Source organism: Ylistrum balloti, unplaced genomic scaffold, assembly GCF_031769215.1.
Source record: "Ylistrum balloti isolate Yb309-2 unplaced genomic scaffold, AGI_CSIRO_Ybal_v1 Utg370646, whole genome shotgun sequence".
Lineage (NCBI taxonomy): Eukaryota > Metazoa > Mollusca > Bivalvia > Pectinida > Pectinidae > Ylistrum > Ylistrum balloti.
In genome coordinates, this window is record NW_026782393.1 from 298,277 (window position 1) to 317,107 (window position 18,831).

General features: G+C 33.9%; 2 protein-coding genes across 2 annotated transcripts; one reads left to right on the top strand and one right to left on the bottom strand.

Moving 5' to 3' along the window:
• Positions 1–3,704: 3,704 nt before the first annotated feature.
• LOC132557229 (uncharacterized) lies at positions 3,705–10,632 on the top strand. The gene is made up of 8 exons (XM_060221725.1): positions 3,705–3,720; positions 5,146–5,187; positions 6,565–6,696; positions 8,539–8,593; positions 9,486–9,572; positions 9,842–9,949; positions 10,301–10,338; positions 10,509–10,632. The coding sequence occupies exons 1-8, from the start codon at positions 3,712–3,714 to the stop codon at positions 10,557–10,559; spliced, it is 522 nt and encodes a 173-aa protein (XP_060077708.1). The 5' UTR covers positions 3,705–3,711; the 3' UTR covers positions 10,560–10,632.
• Positions 10,633–13,187: 2,555 nt separating this feature from the next.
• Positions 13,188–17,516, bottom strand: LOC132557223 (splicing factor 3B subunit 6-like). The gene is made up of 4 exons (XM_060221719.1): positions 17,479–17,516; positions 16,165–16,283; positions 15,385–15,523; positions 13,188–14,625 (listed from the first exon to the last, which is right to left on the bottom strand). The coding sequence occupies exons 1-4, from the start codon at positions 17,500–17,502 to the stop codon at positions 14,530–14,532; spliced, it is 378 nt and encodes a 125-aa protein (XP_060077702.1). The 5' UTR covers positions 17,503–17,516; the 3' UTR covers positions 13,188–14,529.
• Between the last annotated feature and the right edge of the window lie 1,315 nt (positions 17,517–18,831).

An 18,831-nucleotide genomic window follows, 5' to 3' on the forward strand; every position in this document is an offset into this window, starting at 1 on the left:
CATTTATGTCTTAGATAACCCATTTCCTTGCCAAAATGTTTAACTCGTCTTAGGCAAACTAAAAACGGAGATAAAACCGGACATTACGCCATCCTAAAATCGGTTGAATTTGAACGGGATGCTTTCTTGACTGTCTGTGTTAACAGTATGTTTTCAATAAGTGGTGTTTTACTGATTTATCCAAGCGGCACTATGATATAATTCACTCGATACTTCCATTTTTCCGGAAACGCTATGGTTTTGAAAGGCTGCTTAACATTCAGCTCTGAATGTATTGTTCAACGACATATTACTCGCTAAATCAAACATGTTTTCGACGTATTATTTTACCAATTTAGTAGGGAATCACCTTAAAATTTACCCCCGGGGAAGAGAGGAATTATGGTGCGCCGATCGCGTAGGATCTCTCTTTTCCTTTCCTTTATTTCCGATCTACACGATTTATCTTTATGGGATTTTAAAAAAAAAAAGTTATCTCACTAGAGGCACGATTTTATTCAATCTTGGTTAATGCAAGGATGTAAAACCCTAGAGAAAGAAAATATTTAATGACATTTGTGTTTTGATAATACATTTCTGCTTCATGTTGCTATTTATACCTTCATTCATTCTTTACCACGCTTGCAGATTTGGACACTTATGAAAACTTTTGGATCGGAGCAACTGACATAGCATCCGAAGGCAAGTGGGTTTGGTTGGATGGCACCATTGTTGAGGGAATGTCAGCGAGACCATTTGTTTTCAACGATCTGGATATGGAGTTTGGTTCAAAACCACCGGCCGACTGTGCCCGTTTTGCAATGGCGCTGTTGCTCGTGAGTGATGACAATTGTATCGGGAAGAAATACTTCATCTGTGAACAAAGAGAACTGGAACTGAAATAAATGAGGAAGAATCATACAATAAGAATATGAATCTACACAATGTTTGTGAACAAGGAACAGAACCCCTGCAGAAATAACACACCGATGGTTAAATTTTTTGAACTAGTGTTGTATTTCGTTATTTGTCCTGTTCAACATGAATTAATCCCAAATTCCATTATGATAGAAAGTCTAGTTTAAATAAAAAAAATGTTAAATCGGATTTCTTCCTTATTTGCACACCATTGGAAATAATTAATCTGGCGCCTTCTAGAAAATTCTTCAGAATTGGTTGGTGCAAAGGTAATTCAATTAATCCCATCGTCAGCATCATAATGATTTATGTATGATTGATACTGTTTTCTATTACAATTCTTTAAAGTATTTTCATTGGCAAGGACACATTCCAAAATGTTCTAAACTTGTACAAATGCTGCACGGCAAGGTAGTCTCTTTTTATTTACACGCGATAAACTGGAATATTGAAGCAGTAGTACTTTTTGTCAATCTGTACTACATTTTTTGTTTCAAAAACGCCTGTACAATGTTATTTCTAAGCATGGTCGTAAATATCTGTACCTGTCCTATTCTTTACTTTTACACTATTTGATGTCTGTATTTTTTAATTTGATATTTCAAGTATTTTTTTCTTTATGAAATGGCAGCATCCATTTGAATCTGTATACAGTGTACGTTTGGCTTTGCTTGGTTTTCAACAACCATTGATTATTATTCATTTAACACGCCTTTGAGTATGAACGAAGTAAACCCATATCACGTCCCTTATCCAAAACTCAGAATGTTTTACCACAACCCAAACATTTCCTTTTTGTTGAAATGTCGACAAATCTGGAATCTATTATCTACAATAACATTTTTTTTTTATTAATTTAAGATTTTTTATTTAATTCTAGACATTTGCTTAGAATGTGGTGAGTGCTTGCTTCTATAATGTAAACCAAAGGCCGTCCTTCTCTACCAATGCTTTCTTATTATCAATGTTCTTTTTCCATGCTAAAACAAATGGCCTTCCTGGCCATTGACCAAATATGGTATCAATCTTGAAATTCTAGAGGATAGCATTAAAAGTTTTGTTTTGCATTTTTATAGGTAGAAAAATATATGTTTTGCCCGCGAGACCGTGACTCATTTACATGATAGGAAAAAATTTACCTAGATTACTTCGTATATTTTTGTCCTTGGAGGTTACTCCCCACTAAACATTCTTGATGAATTATTTAAAACATCTCCCCTTCGGGATTAAGTTTTTAAAACTTAACTGAATAAACTAGTAGTCAAGATCGATATTCATTTAAATATTTGCTTCGTGTTTTTAGCGAGAAAGGTTTTTTTTAACAGCTCCATTTTATTAGTAAGAACTCGGTATCCACTGTTGCGTGATCTTCGTTGTTTTTTTTTTTTTTTTTTTTAACAAATTTATTACTTTATCTCCATTATCCTAGTGAGTGACTTACAACTTTATGCACTTCAACCAACGGTTGGTAAACATCTCCCGGTCAGAGATATATGGAGAGAGGAAATCGCCCTCTTAGTGCACAAATCATACTTATATAACACATGCATTTATTATAAAACTTATTTGATCCTATCAATGTATTCATTGGTCACTTACATCAAACTGGTTTATTCCTTCAGACTTGTATTTGAAAAAAAAAGATTTATCGGCGTATTTTATAATGCATATTTTAATTTTAACACTGTACTAATAACCATTACTTCTATGGTTTGTACATTAAGGGTTGAACCTTTGTAATTATTTAGTTCTTTGAGTGTGTGTTTTGTTGTGTAAATGACCCATTGTTATTGCTACAGGTTGGCCTTTCGTCGATGGTCTGGAGATGGTAGAAATTATCTCATATCACTCGCGGATACAAACAACTGGAATTATTCACAACACACAACGACTTCTACTCATAGAAATAATTTCTAATGTAAATAGTTATCAATAAAAATCTTCACAGTTTCTGTTTTTAATTTTTTTCCGAAAAGACTCTCCCACATTTTCAACCAATCGCTTTCAATCTGTGTAGATTTATTCTAAAAACATTTTTGATTTTAAGGTTTTCAGAAGAGTTACTCCCCTTGTTGCTTCATAATGTTTGTTTTGTGTGCAGATCTTCTCTGCCTTGCCTAAACGTGGCAGAATTTGCAACCAAAATGTGAAATGTAAATTGCCCTTTATAACGTTTGAAGAATTTTCTGTCCTTTTGTGTTTCATCAGCATTTTATGTGAACATGTTGGCAGTTTCTGATGACATACCGCGTCGTTCCTGTGCGGATTATTCGCTCCAGGTGAACGATTTCTGCAATATAGGTTATATAGAGGAATTTTCACAATAAAAATTCAACTTCTATCAAAGAAAGTTGTGTTAATATTTTGTTGAAACTTCTCTATGAATCTTCAGTCTTACCAGATTAAAAACAGAAAAAAAAAAATTTTGATAACTTCAAAAAAATTATTCTGTATAACTTTCAATAAGTTATTACTCTGACTATTAGCAATTTAATTTTGTCCAATGATTTCTTTCCTTTTTTGTTGCTGTTGTTATCAATCTTTCTAAAACTTGGTATAATTTATCAACCAAACATAGTTATTACGTTGTTTTCTGTGTCCACATTTTATCCCATTATTATCATTTCTACTATATAAGTTTGATAAAACGTTTTATCATAAATATGAAGTGCATTTCTTCTACTCGTTTGTTCTTTGATGTATTTTCTTTGTTTTGGTCGTTATTTCTTCTTGTCTGTCCCTTAAGTCCTTGTCGGACATTATAAAGTTTCTTTGTTGTGTCTTGTTGGTAAGTAGTAAGACGGAACCGGCAAGATGGCGAAGGTGACATCATTTGATCTCTAGCCGACTGATTAACTTTCATTATTTCTTAATATTTTCTTTTTATGCTTCTGACATCACTTTTATTCATACTGACTTGAAATAACTCTATCAGGACGTGCACTAATTGCATTGCGAAAGTGGTTTGTTGAAAGATAACTATATATTTGGTCCAGTGAACTGAAAGTACAAGTAATTTACTTCGGGTGGCATAAGCGCCAGCAGTGAATTTACTAATTTCTGAAAGAGATGCTATTAGCTCACATGGTCCAAAAGGCCAAGTGGACTTATGACATACCGCGGCGTCCGTTGTCCGTCCCCAAAGTCCCCCCTAAAATCGCTACTAATGACATACGGCTTGCAGGATTTTGACCAAAAGGCAGAAGCAGACTTAGGGGAAGCCAGAAAGGGGAATAAATAAAGACGGGGAAATATAGCACTCCTGTAGGAATTATTCGATTTTGACCAAATTTGTTCTGAAGCATTGCTGTGTGAAAGGGAATTTTGTGTAAACATTAGGTCTCCACACCTGGAACCCGATATGGAAATTAGAGCAAATTAATTATTTAAAATCCTTGTTACTCCTACAATAGGAATGATTGCAATTGGATTTTGATTAATTTTGCCAGGTGTTCTTACAAATGTTATAAAGTAACACAATAAATTGAAATGTTGCTTTATAGAGCAGCCTATTATAGACCAAAACTCTCACAACATATTACCTGTTGATTTTCTGGATCATCCAAAATTAGCATTCCCTCAGGTGTACCAGACATATAAATTTCATCCTCTTGTAAACACTATTTAACCATTGCTACGGGGAATGTGACATCTAATTGAGTTAATAATTCTTCACGCTTTTAAAAAACCACCTGGACCATTCATTATCTAAAATACCACACACACTTTTTAGTCAACAAACTACACAACAAAGTGTGTAATAAACAACAATGTAATCAACACTTGGTACTCATGAGGTAGTCCAAATTATTCTGACGTTCAATCAACATTTTTTATATGAGCTTAGAATAGATAAACTCCAAGCCGATATGTAAAATTTAACAGAACATCAGAATAATTCAGACTGTCATGATAGAGGTTCACCATGTTCAATCTAAAGTTTGTGTTCTTGCCAGTTTCCCTCAAAGATTTTCTTAAGCAGCATACATATATTAATTGTCGTTTTCTTGGTAAACAGCATTGTCCAATATGCTCATCTGTCTATCAGGTACTGAAATAAACGAATGACAACTCCTTGGAAATAGGAATAAGTCTCAACATGTAGGCATGAGTGTCGAGGAAAGATGTTTTATTTTCCCTAGAGAACATACAGTGCTTTATATCCCTGTCAGTTGATCCTTTTGAAAAAATCAGTGACACTGTCAGAAAGATATACATGTTATACATTACAACACATTGTCTTGGCAGGTTGAAGCAGGGTCAACTAAAGAGGGCATTCAGATATCACAGGTAAGTTCACTATTTTTAGTTAACAACATTATTGTTGGGAGAGATTGGTATGAAATACTGGTACATGTGGTCTATAATTTTCAGGTTAGAAAGGATAAGACACGTGAAAGTTCTAAAAGAGTGCATACTTCAAAGCCGTATGAATTTATGTAAAATATAAGGAATGAAGGATGGATCAAAACAATAGCATAGACATTGTAGCCTACTGAACGTCCCATGACTATGTATGACGGATTAAAAATAGAGTTTATAGCCTGTTGTAAGTCCCATTTAAGACAGATATAAAACTATAGCATATAACCTGTTGTAGGTCCCTTGTCGGTGTAGGACAGATTAAATACTACAGCATATAGGCTGTTGTAGGTCCCAGCTCCCATGTAGGACAGATTAAATACTATAGCATATAGGCTGTTGTAGGTCCCATGTACATGTAGGACAGATTAAATACTATAGCATGTAGGCTGTTGTAGGTCCAATGTTGGTGTAGGACAGATTAAATACATAGCATATAGGCTGTTGTAGGTCCCAGGTCTCATGTAGGACAGATTAAATACTATAGCATATAGGCTGTTGTAGGTCCCAGGTCCCATGTAGGACAGATTAAATACTATAGCATATAACCTGTTGTAGGTCCAATGCCCATGTAGGACAGATTAAATACTATAGCATATAGACTGTTGTAGGTCCCATGTACATGTAGGACAGATTAAATACTATAGCATAAAGGCTGTTGTAGGTCCCATGTACATGTAGGACATATTAAATACTATAGCATATATGCTGTTGTAGGTCCCATGTAAATGTAGGACAGATTAAATACTATAGCATATAGGCTGTTGTAGGTCCCATGTACATGTAGGACAGATTAAATACTATAGCATATAGGCTGTTGTAGGTCCCATGTACATGTAGGACAGATTAAATACTATAGCATTTAGGCTGTTGTAGGTCCAATGTCCATGTAGGACAGATTAAATACTATAGCATATAACCTGTTGTAGGTCCAATGCCCATGTAGGACAGATTAAATACTATAGCATATAACCTGTCGTAGGTCCCATGTACATGTAGGACAGACTAAATACTATAGCATATAACCTGTTGTAGGTCCCATGTACATGTAGGACAGATTAAATACTATAGCATATAACCTGTTGTAGGTCCCATGTACATGTAGGACAGATTAAATACTATAGCATATAGGCTGTTGTAGGTCCCATGTACATGAAGAACAGGTTCAATAGTTGTATGAAGTTCAATTAATTTTTTTTACTGCTATATTATTGTAAGTTTGTATTGAAAAGTGCAATTCATTTGAGTGTCTTTCTTGTATAATTTTATTGGAGATGTAGAACTATAACTAGTGCTGTTTTTCAGCTGCCATTATACAATAATCCTGAACCAAGGAAGTATGAAGAGGTGGACCATGCTGGCGAAATCACAAGAACACTACGGGGATGGGTGTCCCCTTTAACCCGTGCCATTTTACCAGGGATGAAATATGTCAAGGTTAGTGGTGTTATCAGGTCAAAATCAGTACTGAATATATTTTCTAAGATTTCATGAATTCATCATCTGTCTAATGAACACAGCTTTTAGTTTCCATTTTATCCATAGTGTACATGGTCTACATAGTGTCATATGTTTCATATACTGATGACACTCTGAAGCTCTTACTACCGATGAAGGGAAGGTGTGAACGTTTCAAGTACTGTAGTACTGAACAAAGTATTGATAGTATTGTACTGAAGTACTTCACCAATCGAATTCCTTAAATTTATGCAACAAGCTCTCTGATTGGCAGAGCCAAGTCTAGATCGATTGTGGGTGGAGCCAGGTGAAAAAATACTGTGCAGACATCGGCATTTTACAAACACTCGACTGTCGTGAGAGGTTAATTGGAAGAGTCCAAGTCACAGGTGGCTTCAGATCAGACCTAATTGGGTTGTCCCATTTGTTTCGTTCTACACCCAATTATACCTTGCTTTTCCATCGATGGTACAACGAGAAAACGAAAGTTACTCAGTACTAAACTAATTTACGTACAAAATATATATCAACAGGTTAGATCACTGGGACCGGAGAATTCATAACATCTTAACAGTGAATATAGTCATATAGTCATTCTGTACTAGTTTTATTTTTTATTTTTTTGAAAGGGGGGGGGGGGGGGGGGGGAGGGTTGGCTCAAAATATTTCGGTTTAAGCCCAAGCTCTATTATATGTAACAAAGAATTACGAATTACCTGGGACCTCCTGATATATGCCGATAATTCATACTGCATTAAAAAATAAAGGAATTCTGTGGTCCCATATATTTTTTATTTTATTTTTTATCTTTCCATCGAAAATTATACATATCCGCAACTTGTGAAAAAACTTTGAAGTTGGTTGGGCGGAATATCTAGAGCATTTACTACTGCAAGTTCCAGAAATTCTGACACAAGTCGGGTATTTGCCCGAAGCCTCTGTCTCATGACATTGAATACATATTCAGTTACGTTGTATTCCGGGGAATGAGGCGGCTGAAAAACCAGGGACACGCCATATTCTTTCAGCATATTTCTTAAAATGCGCTCTCCCTGTCTATGGTGATGGAATCCACAATTATCCATCACAACCACATCGCCTTGTACAAAAACAGGATTCCCTATATCGTTCGTATCGGACATAATTTCGTCAAAGAAAATTTTGCGTACTGTTGCCGTCGTCGGACATTTTTCCAGCGATTACTTAGTAATTGTTATGTAACTGGTAGTGTACATTAACTCCGCCTACCGGAACAAATTGGGTGTCAGATCAACTATTCAGGTTGTCTAAACTCCGCCCCCGACCAATCACAGAGGTCGTTGTATACTTGACTCGATTATTTGAATACTTCAATACAATAGTATCAATACTTTGTTCAATACTATAGTAAGTGTGTCGTTCACACCTTCCCTTCATCGGTAGTAATACCATTTTATACAACAATAGAATCACCAATATATTTTTCTTTTCAATGTAATATGATGCCCCATCTACTTTTTAAGGGATAAGCACAGTGCTTGACTACCTTTCCAGTTCAGGACAAAGTTTCAAGAATTTTTATCCTATTTACGACAAAAAATGCCTGGCGATCTTCTGAATTGTTCACAAGTACAATCACAGCGTTTGATCGGCTCATTAGAAAGAGCAGCTTTAAATATCCTGGTTTTAGGTATGAGTTTTTTAAAGATAGGACTGAATTGATGCAATGAGGCTTGAAGTTTTGAACAAATTCAATCTCTCATATAGAAATTCCAAACAGGTGACATTTATATATAATTGTATTCAATATATCTGCTAATAATTTGCTTCTATTGTATACAGGCTGGGAGCGAACGCGCGAAAGAAATTGGACAGACAGGATATGCTCACACAATGAGTAATTATTTATCCTTCTCATCTATCTATTAGGGTTGATCTAGGTTGGAATTAATTTTTTTTTTTTTTATCCCTTGTGGATATTTTGAAGTAAATTGATGAATTTAGGTGTTTGATGGGATTCTCCAGTGATCAGTCAGATTTGACTCATGGTTCATACACTATTGATAATACTATCAATGAAACAGTCTTAATAAAAGAAGGAGAATTTTTTTTATTTTTTTGGGGGGGGGAGGTTGGGGGGGCGGGTAGGTGGGGGCATAAGACAATGTAACTATCTGATGGACATTGCTAGGATCAGTCTAGGATTCCTTGTTATGGCTCAGCATTACCTCCAGATTGGTCTTTCTGAAGGACAGAACTTGGATTTTCAATACAATTATTTTACTTCTGTTCTCATTTGAATTTATGTACTTCTTACACTTGTCTCATAATTAAAAAATTATTCATTCTTAGTATTACTCACAAGCAACAAGACAAAATGGACATGTAAACAAAGGGATAATTCTAACTTGTTTGATGATGTATAGGCAAAATAATAACAATTTTTACAATGACATTGATGAAAAAAATGAGAATATTGTGCTTAAGAACTATGCTCAGACAAGAGAATCATTGAAACTTAAAGAGGAATGATCAGATAAAGGTGTACACACATACCTAGTATGCCAAAACATGTCAGCTAACAAAATTTACTGATATCTTCCAACGGATGTTGTCCATTCATCTCTACCTTCATTTTAATATTAGACTTGTAACATCTGCTCCTCTGCAATATCCTTCAATACAAGATCTTGTACTGCAGCATATCAGATAGAAGCAGAAATCACAAGTCTTATTTAGTTAGATTGATTGTCAGTGATATATTTAGAATTACATCTTTGTTTCTTCAGCATCTGTCCAGATGATTGAGGATGACCCTTACGGCCCTGCGTCCATCGTAGGTGGTGCTGCCGGTGGATTGCTTCTTGGTATCAGAGGTAGATACCCCAGCGTGTTATCATCCTTATGCAGCCATTTATTTGCTCATTAAGTTTGTGTCATACTATACTGTACCAAAACAAACAGTTTTTTTTATACTTTGTGGGGTAAAAAAAAAATTAAATTCTTTAAAATATGTTAAATGTTTGACAAAGAATGAAAAAAAAAATACTGTCTCAACATTGTGACAGTTACATGGGTAAATTAAAACTGAATTAAATATACAGACTGATCCTTAAGAAATTGTAAAGTGTGTCTTTCTACATAGGAGGGAAAATCACAAAAGCATTGCTGGCGATCAGTGGAGCAGCACTGGGTGGATATATCTACTACTGGGAGCCGCAGAATAAGGCTGGAGAGATTTTCGATAAAATTAGTAAGTTAATAAAGTTTCTCACTTGAATATCATTAAACACTGTATTATAGACATGACCAAGATAATTAATATTAAAACATTCTTGAGATTGAGATGATACTTTGAACAATTATAGTAGATGTGTAGTTTCAAACCCCTCAGAAAATACAGTAATTATAACAGGTCAGGAATCACCTGACTTAAATTGTGCAAGTGCAGGGAGGTGCAAATGTTCAAATTGATACCACAATGAAAGAGTGATGGTTTGTCATAGTTTACACAAAATATACATGTATGATTAATAATTAATCTATGTATGAATGATTAAAAGATTAAAAACATTCTTATCCTCACTTCTTTTGTATTTTACAGAAAAAAGTGTTGAAGATCTATCATTTACCACAGAAAAGGCAAGTTGTTTTATCTGTTTCAGTCATAGGTGATGTGTGGAAAGAAAACATATTTCAAATTCTTTTTGCAATCTCCTATTTTTTTTTTGTTCTTTATCCCGTTGTCTTTGGAACTGCTTAAATAGCACTCAACTGATTTTAATGTTCATGAGTTTTTTGTTCCTTTTTAGAAATCGGCGCCAGAGACAAAACCATCAACAGAAGCAAAGAAAGACAGCTGAAACTTGCACATTTCGTGATAGCTCTTGTACTACTTATAATATTATATAAATGCCATAATAAATATGTATAAGATTTGCTTGTTGTTATATGTTTAGGCCATCTGACCCAAAGGGTCATGGTCACCTATAGCCATTGTGCTTTGTCCGTCAGTGTGTGCCGTACGCCATGCGTAAACTTTTGACACTTCAAACTTCTTCTCTAGTTCGTCCAATGGGATTAAGCTCCAACTTTACTGCCAAAAAATAGGTAACACTTGTTAAAGTTTCCTACTCCTCATCAAAACTTCTCTCTGCATAATGGAAAACAGCTTCTCAGTAAGATTTCATTTAAAGTAGAAAAAATAACCCTTCTCCCTGGTGAGTCTTTGGAATCAGGTGATTGTTAAGGCACTTAAGCCTCTTGTTCATCATTTCATTTGTTTTATCAAGTTAAAAGGACATTCCAACATTTGAATAGCAGACATGCTCACAGTGAGCATATATTAACTAAGTTTATTTGTAGAATAGGATCACCTTGCCTATCAGTAATGATGTAAGCATGGAAATGTACTACAAATATAGGTATCGTGTAAGCATGGAAATGTACTACAAATACAGGTATCGTGTATCACCTAAGTATCTTTATAATGTGGGCAGAATTAAGAATTTCAAATGTTTTATACTCCAATAACTTTGTGTTTTTTTTAAGACTTTGACTGCTGTATTAATGTTAAAAGCTTAATTTTTGTCTCCCTAGTTTTATTTTTACTTAGTTTCATAGGAGGAATGTCCCTTTTAGTCTTTCATTAGAACTTGTTTTTAATTAATTCCTGTCAAAAAGGAGATCCATCTTGAGAATGATTCATCTAAAACTTTTTAAGAAAGTGCAATAGTAACTGTAAATGTCAAAATCTAAGATGGCCACATGTCGGCCATTTTGTTTCCCAATTCATCCCCAATTGAACACTAGGCCCATGGGCTCAAAGTCACCAGACTAATTTCTAATGAATGTATTGTCAAACTCATCCAAGATCTTATTGATACAAGGCTGCATACAAAATTTCATTAAAATCTGTTCATATTTACTCAGATTATCATGCTCGCAAGGATATGGTATTATCGAACTTGTCCAAATATTATTAATATGAGGCTTCAACCATGTTTTATCAAAATGGGTTCACATTTACTCAAGTTTTCACAAGGAAAAGATAACACACGACTGACGACAATAATTGCAATGCATCTTATGACCTATAGTCAGTAGACCTGAAAATGCAAAACAGGATGCTGAGAAGAGCCGATACATATGGCAATTGATAAAAATCCATCAAGTCCTTAAGAAATAGACATAACTTTGTTAAAGATTAAATTGTCGAAGGGTGATTTAAACAGCCAACCATCATATATGGTGGTCTAAAGACAAGAAATCTAAACGGAATCTTGTTTTGGACACATAAGTAACCAAGTGGAACCTACACAACAAATATGTAAATGATCCATCCAGAACTTCTCTTAAGGTATAGTGAAACTATTTACAAGATGCCCAGGTATCAGCCATTATGTTATGCTAAAGTCTTGTGATGCAGGACTTAGATAGTGATCACAAACAAACAAAATCTAATATGTCTACCATTTTGCCTTTCAAAAATAAATAATGCACAACCAGGAACTGAAGGAAAGTCACATATGAAGTAAACTTTCAAACTCCAATATGAATATGGTCATTTGCTTCTAACTAGTCCAAAAAATGAACATGAACAACTAGGGACCAGGGGAAATCTACAAAGAAGCAAAAATGGAGAAATTTCAATCCAAAACATTCCGAGAAACCACATTAACAAACTTTCAACTATTAAAATCAAATATGGCCCCCAGTGTCGGCCATTTTTTTCTTTCCCATCTCTCCAAAATAACAAGGAACAGTGGAAAGTTTACATGAAATTTGATTAAGAAGTCTTCACGTATGATTTTTCAAGAAATAGCATTAACTTGGACAGAGTGGCAATTGATGACGGGAAATTTGAGCAGCCCACTACCTACAAGATCAGATGATGGAGGGCTAAAATACTTGTGTATATGATACCTCATCAACCTCTCAACAGATTTATTTTCTATTCACACCATTGCATATGTATTTCACTATCAAGTTCCTTACCTGATTAATTGGCAACTTTAAGGTTTTCACAAAGCATTATTAGAAACTGTCATGTTCAGTTGTTTTCAGCTCCAAGGATATTTCAGTTGAAATTCAATTCCATCTCTTCTTGAAAATCTAGGTAAAGACAACTTTCCATGTATACATCTCTGCTATTTGGAAGATAAACTAGTTTTTTTTCTAGGATCCATGTTTCTTGGTATTTTCGGAGCAGAACCAAAAGATCATGGAATTTTGCTGTTTAACGCTATATAACACTATATAACAGGAAAGCATTGCCAAACTATACTATTCACTTGAGTTTGAAGCTGTAAGTTATGAACTAGCCTGTAATATATCATTTGTCTGGAGAGTGAAGACTAGTAGGCAAGAGGTTTGATCCCCAGCAGAGGTATTGATATAAATTATGGTCTCTGTTACATAGATGTTTATATAGCATGGCCCCAAGTATTTCATTAAAACCAGATCATAAAATACGCAAACAATATTTGAAATAATCTTCAAAAGTTTAATGTTGCTATAAAAGTATTTTACAAAGTGATATTAAATGTATTTTTTGTACCAGTTTGTGCACAAAGAAAACTCCTGAGAAAATATACACACTGAGCTGGTTGTGCTTCTTCCAAAAAAGAAATCAGATGATGAAATATTACGAAATGTGTCAGCTGTGATTCTGACGAAAACATTTCCAATTAAGGTTTGTCATTGAACAATAAGGAACAAAGCACAAATTCCATACCTTATAATAAGTATCATAAGCACAATATAAGTGTGCATTTATTACAAGTAAATGGACACAGACTCTAATATTTGGATTTTATACCACAATTTCCTGTACATCATGTAAAGCAGAGTGGTAATCATTTAATCTGTAGTTTTTCAGTATCTATTTATCCAGCTTTAAAATATATGTCCTATTTTCAGTATTCATGATTTTTCTTTTTTTTTCTTTTAAAATGCATTCAAAGATCAAATTTGAAAATTATTAAAAGTTTTTGAGATTGATCACTTGAAATGGATCAATCTACACAAGAAATACTGTAGTCAATTACAACTGCTCCCAATCCAACTAACCCCAAAATGTATTATGAAAATTCTAAACTTCTTTTTGGTTATACACTGTACTCAATAGTTTCTGGAAAAATTTAGATTAATTGACTAGTGCAATTAAAATTAGTGTACCTGATATGAATGAAAAAAAAATGTTTAGAGATAGAGGAGGAGGATAATTGACTACAGTATCAATGAAATCGGAATTTTCTTAATCACTGTACTTGCTATGATTGAACAAAGGGAAATAACAACCAGACTGATATTAGACAGAACAAATATAAAATATGTATTCATTTTCTACCATACACAATATAGCATACACTCTCCTTCCACTCCTACTCGGCATCACAACATTCTTTCACCACAGCAATCTTAAATTTGTCTGACAAGTCCTGGTCAACAATCTATTCACTAACTGACAGCCCAGGCATACACAATAGCCAGATAAGTTTTTTTAAAATATGAACCTCATTTGGCTTATCATTGAGCTAATCTGAGACTTAACAGTTGTGAATAGTTAATAAAATGAATTTGAGTTACTGCAATCACTAAAAGAATTTCTTTCCAAGGTTTAACATGTTTTATCATGTTATATTATAAACAATTATTTTCCCATAATGCCACAATTTGCTGTGGAATCGTATCAAAGTTTTCTAAACTAATTCATAATTATGTCCAGAAACAGATCAATACATGTTGTCTTTTCTGCTCAAACAATAAAACAATGTATATGAAAATAGCAGGACTCCAGTGAAATGTGACAAAAATGTTGTGGATCGTAATTCACTTTTTATTAATATCAGGGGTACTTAGTCCATATTTCTGTTTCATTCTGTCATTGTCTTCTTTCTTCTTTGTATCATCTAATTTCTTGAATGCCTGAAAGAAAAAACAATGACATTTTATAGCCCATGTGTAGCAGTATTAATACAGTAAAAACACATGATAAATAATTAAACAGTCATAAAATGAAAACAATGCTACTTGAAAATGTAACTTCAACACACTCTAACACATAATTTTAGTATCAACACCAGTTAAATGCCTGATCAGGAAAGATCAACAACTTTCATTTACAATTAACCTTTAAGACTTGTTATTAGAATAATTGATTTTGCTGAAGACTGACAAACTGTGTAGAAAGATTTTCTAATAAATGATTAATAATACATATCAGATAATATCAAAGTTAACAATGCAAAGTTAAGTTTTTGTTTAGCAATTTAATGACTACCAAGATCAAAATCCTACATAAATATCATTGGGATGCATAATCATAATCAAAGTAATTCAAAACAACTGTATCACTACATGAAATAACTTGAAAACTGTAACTGGGAGGCAAATTCTGTTAAAGTCAGGAAGTAAATCAATCATGACCTGAAGAGAGAAAGAGACCTCAGTGGATCAAGGTTGATTGGACTAAGACCAGGATGTCAAAGTCAATTTGAGTGATCTCCTCTTTAGGAAAAAAAAAGAAAAGAAGTTTTGTATGTCTCTGTTGCAGGACATAACGCCAGAACACTGACGTTCATCTGTAATACAACATCTGGCACTAGGAAGAGTCACAGAGACGAAGATGGGATCTAGAGTTATTCATGCCTGTTTTGAGTATCCACTGAAGACTGGGAGGTTTACCTTATTAGATTGGTAATACAGCACAACTAGGTATCGATTACACACGTTGAACCCAGAGAGATGATCACAAGCATTCTTGGCATCAAAAATATCTTCATAGACAACAAATGCTGTTCCTTTTGATTCAGGGGTATTCCCTCTGCAAGGAAGTGTAAAATTACATATTAGGATTAAATCATAAATTATGATGTTTACATAATTATAGCTTAAAAAGCAAATCAGGTACAGTCAAAACTTGTTATCTCGAAATTCAAGGGACCATGAAAAATATTTCAGCTTATCTGAATTTTGACTCAAAGTGCCAAATCTGGTCAATGTATCACTTTCTTAAGGTCAATAACTGTTGAACGAAGTACGGGCTACTCCATTGTACTTGAAATACCAGTAAACGAACAGAAACAAATAGATTCCTACTTTCTCATTTTATTCTTTATTCGCCCAAATAACAAATCATGTGATAACAATACCAATCAACTATATTTTAACTCACTTTGTTCCATCCCACATACATGTACATGCTCTTTACTAACAGAGCATATATAAATCATGTATCTTACGGAAAGTCAATAAAACAAAATTAAAATTTCCAAATATATTAAAATCAATCTACTGTTCAGGAAAACATAACTTTGTGATTAAGCTAAGATATTTAGATTAAGATCAATTCTCAGAAATATGTGATTACTGTTAATGCAGTTTTTGTTAATTTTTATGATATTTTTAGCATGAAATTACTATCCTGTACCTATAAAATATCTTTATTTGTTAAATCATACTTACACCCTGATCTGACGAATGGCTCCATATTTACCAAAAATATCATACATTTCTTCTGCGGTTATCTTGTATGGTAAATTTCTCACATAAAGGATCCTATTGACCTCTGGAGGCAAGCGAACCTAAAACAATGAACGTTGTTCAATAAGTTACATGTAACTATAAATAGATTTTAATACCAATCAGATTAATTATGTACAACTTTAAAGTAATTTTCAATATTGAAAATGAAAAAATAAGTGTAACATAACATAATGAATGACTATATAAGTGGTAATGATTTAAGATATACTCAAGTAGGAAATGTTTCACAGGTAACTTTATAAATGTATTACTTGTAGACCATACACCTTTTTTCTGAAGTTTCAAACACCATGAAAAAGGTTTTGATTAGAAAAGCAAATTTGTTTCTAATAACCCATAACTGTTGCATTTCTGAAAAGAAAAAAATGTCTTGGCTGGCATAGTGCAAAAAGAGATAGGTCAACCTAACTTGATTGCCAGCATGCTTGAATGCTCTCACACAGAAAGTTTATGAAACCAGCTCTGGTGCTTTCTCAGCACAGTGAAAGACATAGATTTTGTAGTTTACCTTAAATGAATTGTCTAACTATCAATTAATACATGTTCTTCTCAGGGGTATTGTCAACTACAATATGTCCCCATTTGAACAAGAGGATTTTAGATTAAATTCAATAGCTTTCATCATCAGAATCATACAACATTACCATGCTATTTAATTATAATGTTGGGTCATTTTGACTTCAAAGTGAAATATTCACGTCTTAAATTATATGATTGTAATATGTATTGGATTTAACTGTAAAGATTACCTTAAATAATTTTATTTTCTTAACTTTAGGAGTTGTTGTATATATATATTATGCGTACATAAATTCACTGTTTATTATTTACATTGCATTAATTTAAATGCTTCTTATGTGTATTTGTATGTACAAACGCACAATTATGTTCTACAATATCAATGTATATATGTTCTTCACACTTGGAGGAAATAAAAGAAATAATAATAGAGTCTGATAGCGGGGGATATCATAAAACGTCCGATAAATCCCAAGGAGGAATCCCAGAAGGGATACTATTGTTGAAGAATGGCATGGTGATTTTCATCCCCCACAATGTATGATCACAATTAAATATGAACAGGCAGACAATTGAGACAAAACAGTTTTTGTTTTAACTTTTGACAAAGCGTACATGCCAACTGTATGCCTCTCAAGATAATAGGTACTTCAAACAAATGATCTGAAAATCGACTGAAGAATTTAAACGGAAAATAACCGAAACTACACTCACATTTCCCTTTCTGTTTAACGCCATGACGTTGAAATGAGAACGAGCAACTGTACTTTGTTAGAATGGAGCTTTGTTGATCTGCGAGCTGTGACTACCGGTAAAACGTTCACGAGACCAAGAGTGAACAAGCCATCAAAGTAATGATAAATTCACAAACGGACACTATGAAAGAGTAATCAATGTCAAATGATTTTTTAAAATGATATTACGTATAATGAAATACAAACTTCATTTTAAAAAATTCTGTGTAAATTATGTAATAAAATGGTAATTTCTTTTTGAGATTATGGTGGAAATGACGTCATCTTCCGCCATTCTCGGAGAAAAACAATCTTCCCGAAGCCATTTCCGGATTTATCATTTGCCGTTCACAGTCGATTCTGATATACAGTGAGAATGTCATCACCTTCTAAAGAAGACTCTGCTTTTTCTTCGCCAAGATCAGAAGGTAGGTTTCCTTTATGAGTTCGATATGCGTTGCAATCCCGGAAATCGTTAAAAAAACGTCAAGGACGAAATTGGTCCAGATTGTTTACGTTCTACGTGGCTTGTAGCATAGTCAGCAGATGGTGTGTCATTCATTTATAGATCACATTTAAGAACCGTTTAGCTTTAACTTACAAACTAAGATTTTGAACAATGCCGATTCACCATTATGCAGTTTTGCTTATTTTGTGCATTTAGATTTTGATTAAAAAGGTGTGTTTACTTAAAAATACGAAACTGTCCAATGTGCAGTGATGAGTTACATGAATGATATAATGACGGAAGAAAACTGTTGATACAAAACTGTTATTGACATAGTCATATATGTATTGCAGTTACAGTTTATGATAAATGGGTACCAATGTAAGCAAATCTGCATAGTACACCTACCTAGACAATTTTCAGGGGGCTTGTAAATTTAAAGCTGTCAATACAAAGCTCATTTGGCAGTCCAGTAAAATTTTGTGTTTTTTTTTTGCTGATCTGAGTATACTTAGCCCCCAATACCAGATGTTATACATTTTGACTGACAGTTATCAGCATGACATCTATCACTGAATCACAGCAGAGTGCATCACTGCATGCATGTATACACAAATGTAGGATCAATATTTTTAATGACTTGGATGAATAAAAAGGCAGATACAGGGTACAGCATTCTGATACATTTGAACTGATAAAGGATACTCTGCTAGGCTGACACAGGGTAGGATGTTCTGATAGGCTGATGCACTGGAAAGGATATTCTGATAGACTGATACATGGAAGCATGTTATTATTGGTTGAAACACTGGATAGGATAATCTGATTGGCTGATTACTTGGTAGGATATTCTAATTGGCTTACACACTGGATAGGATGCTTTTT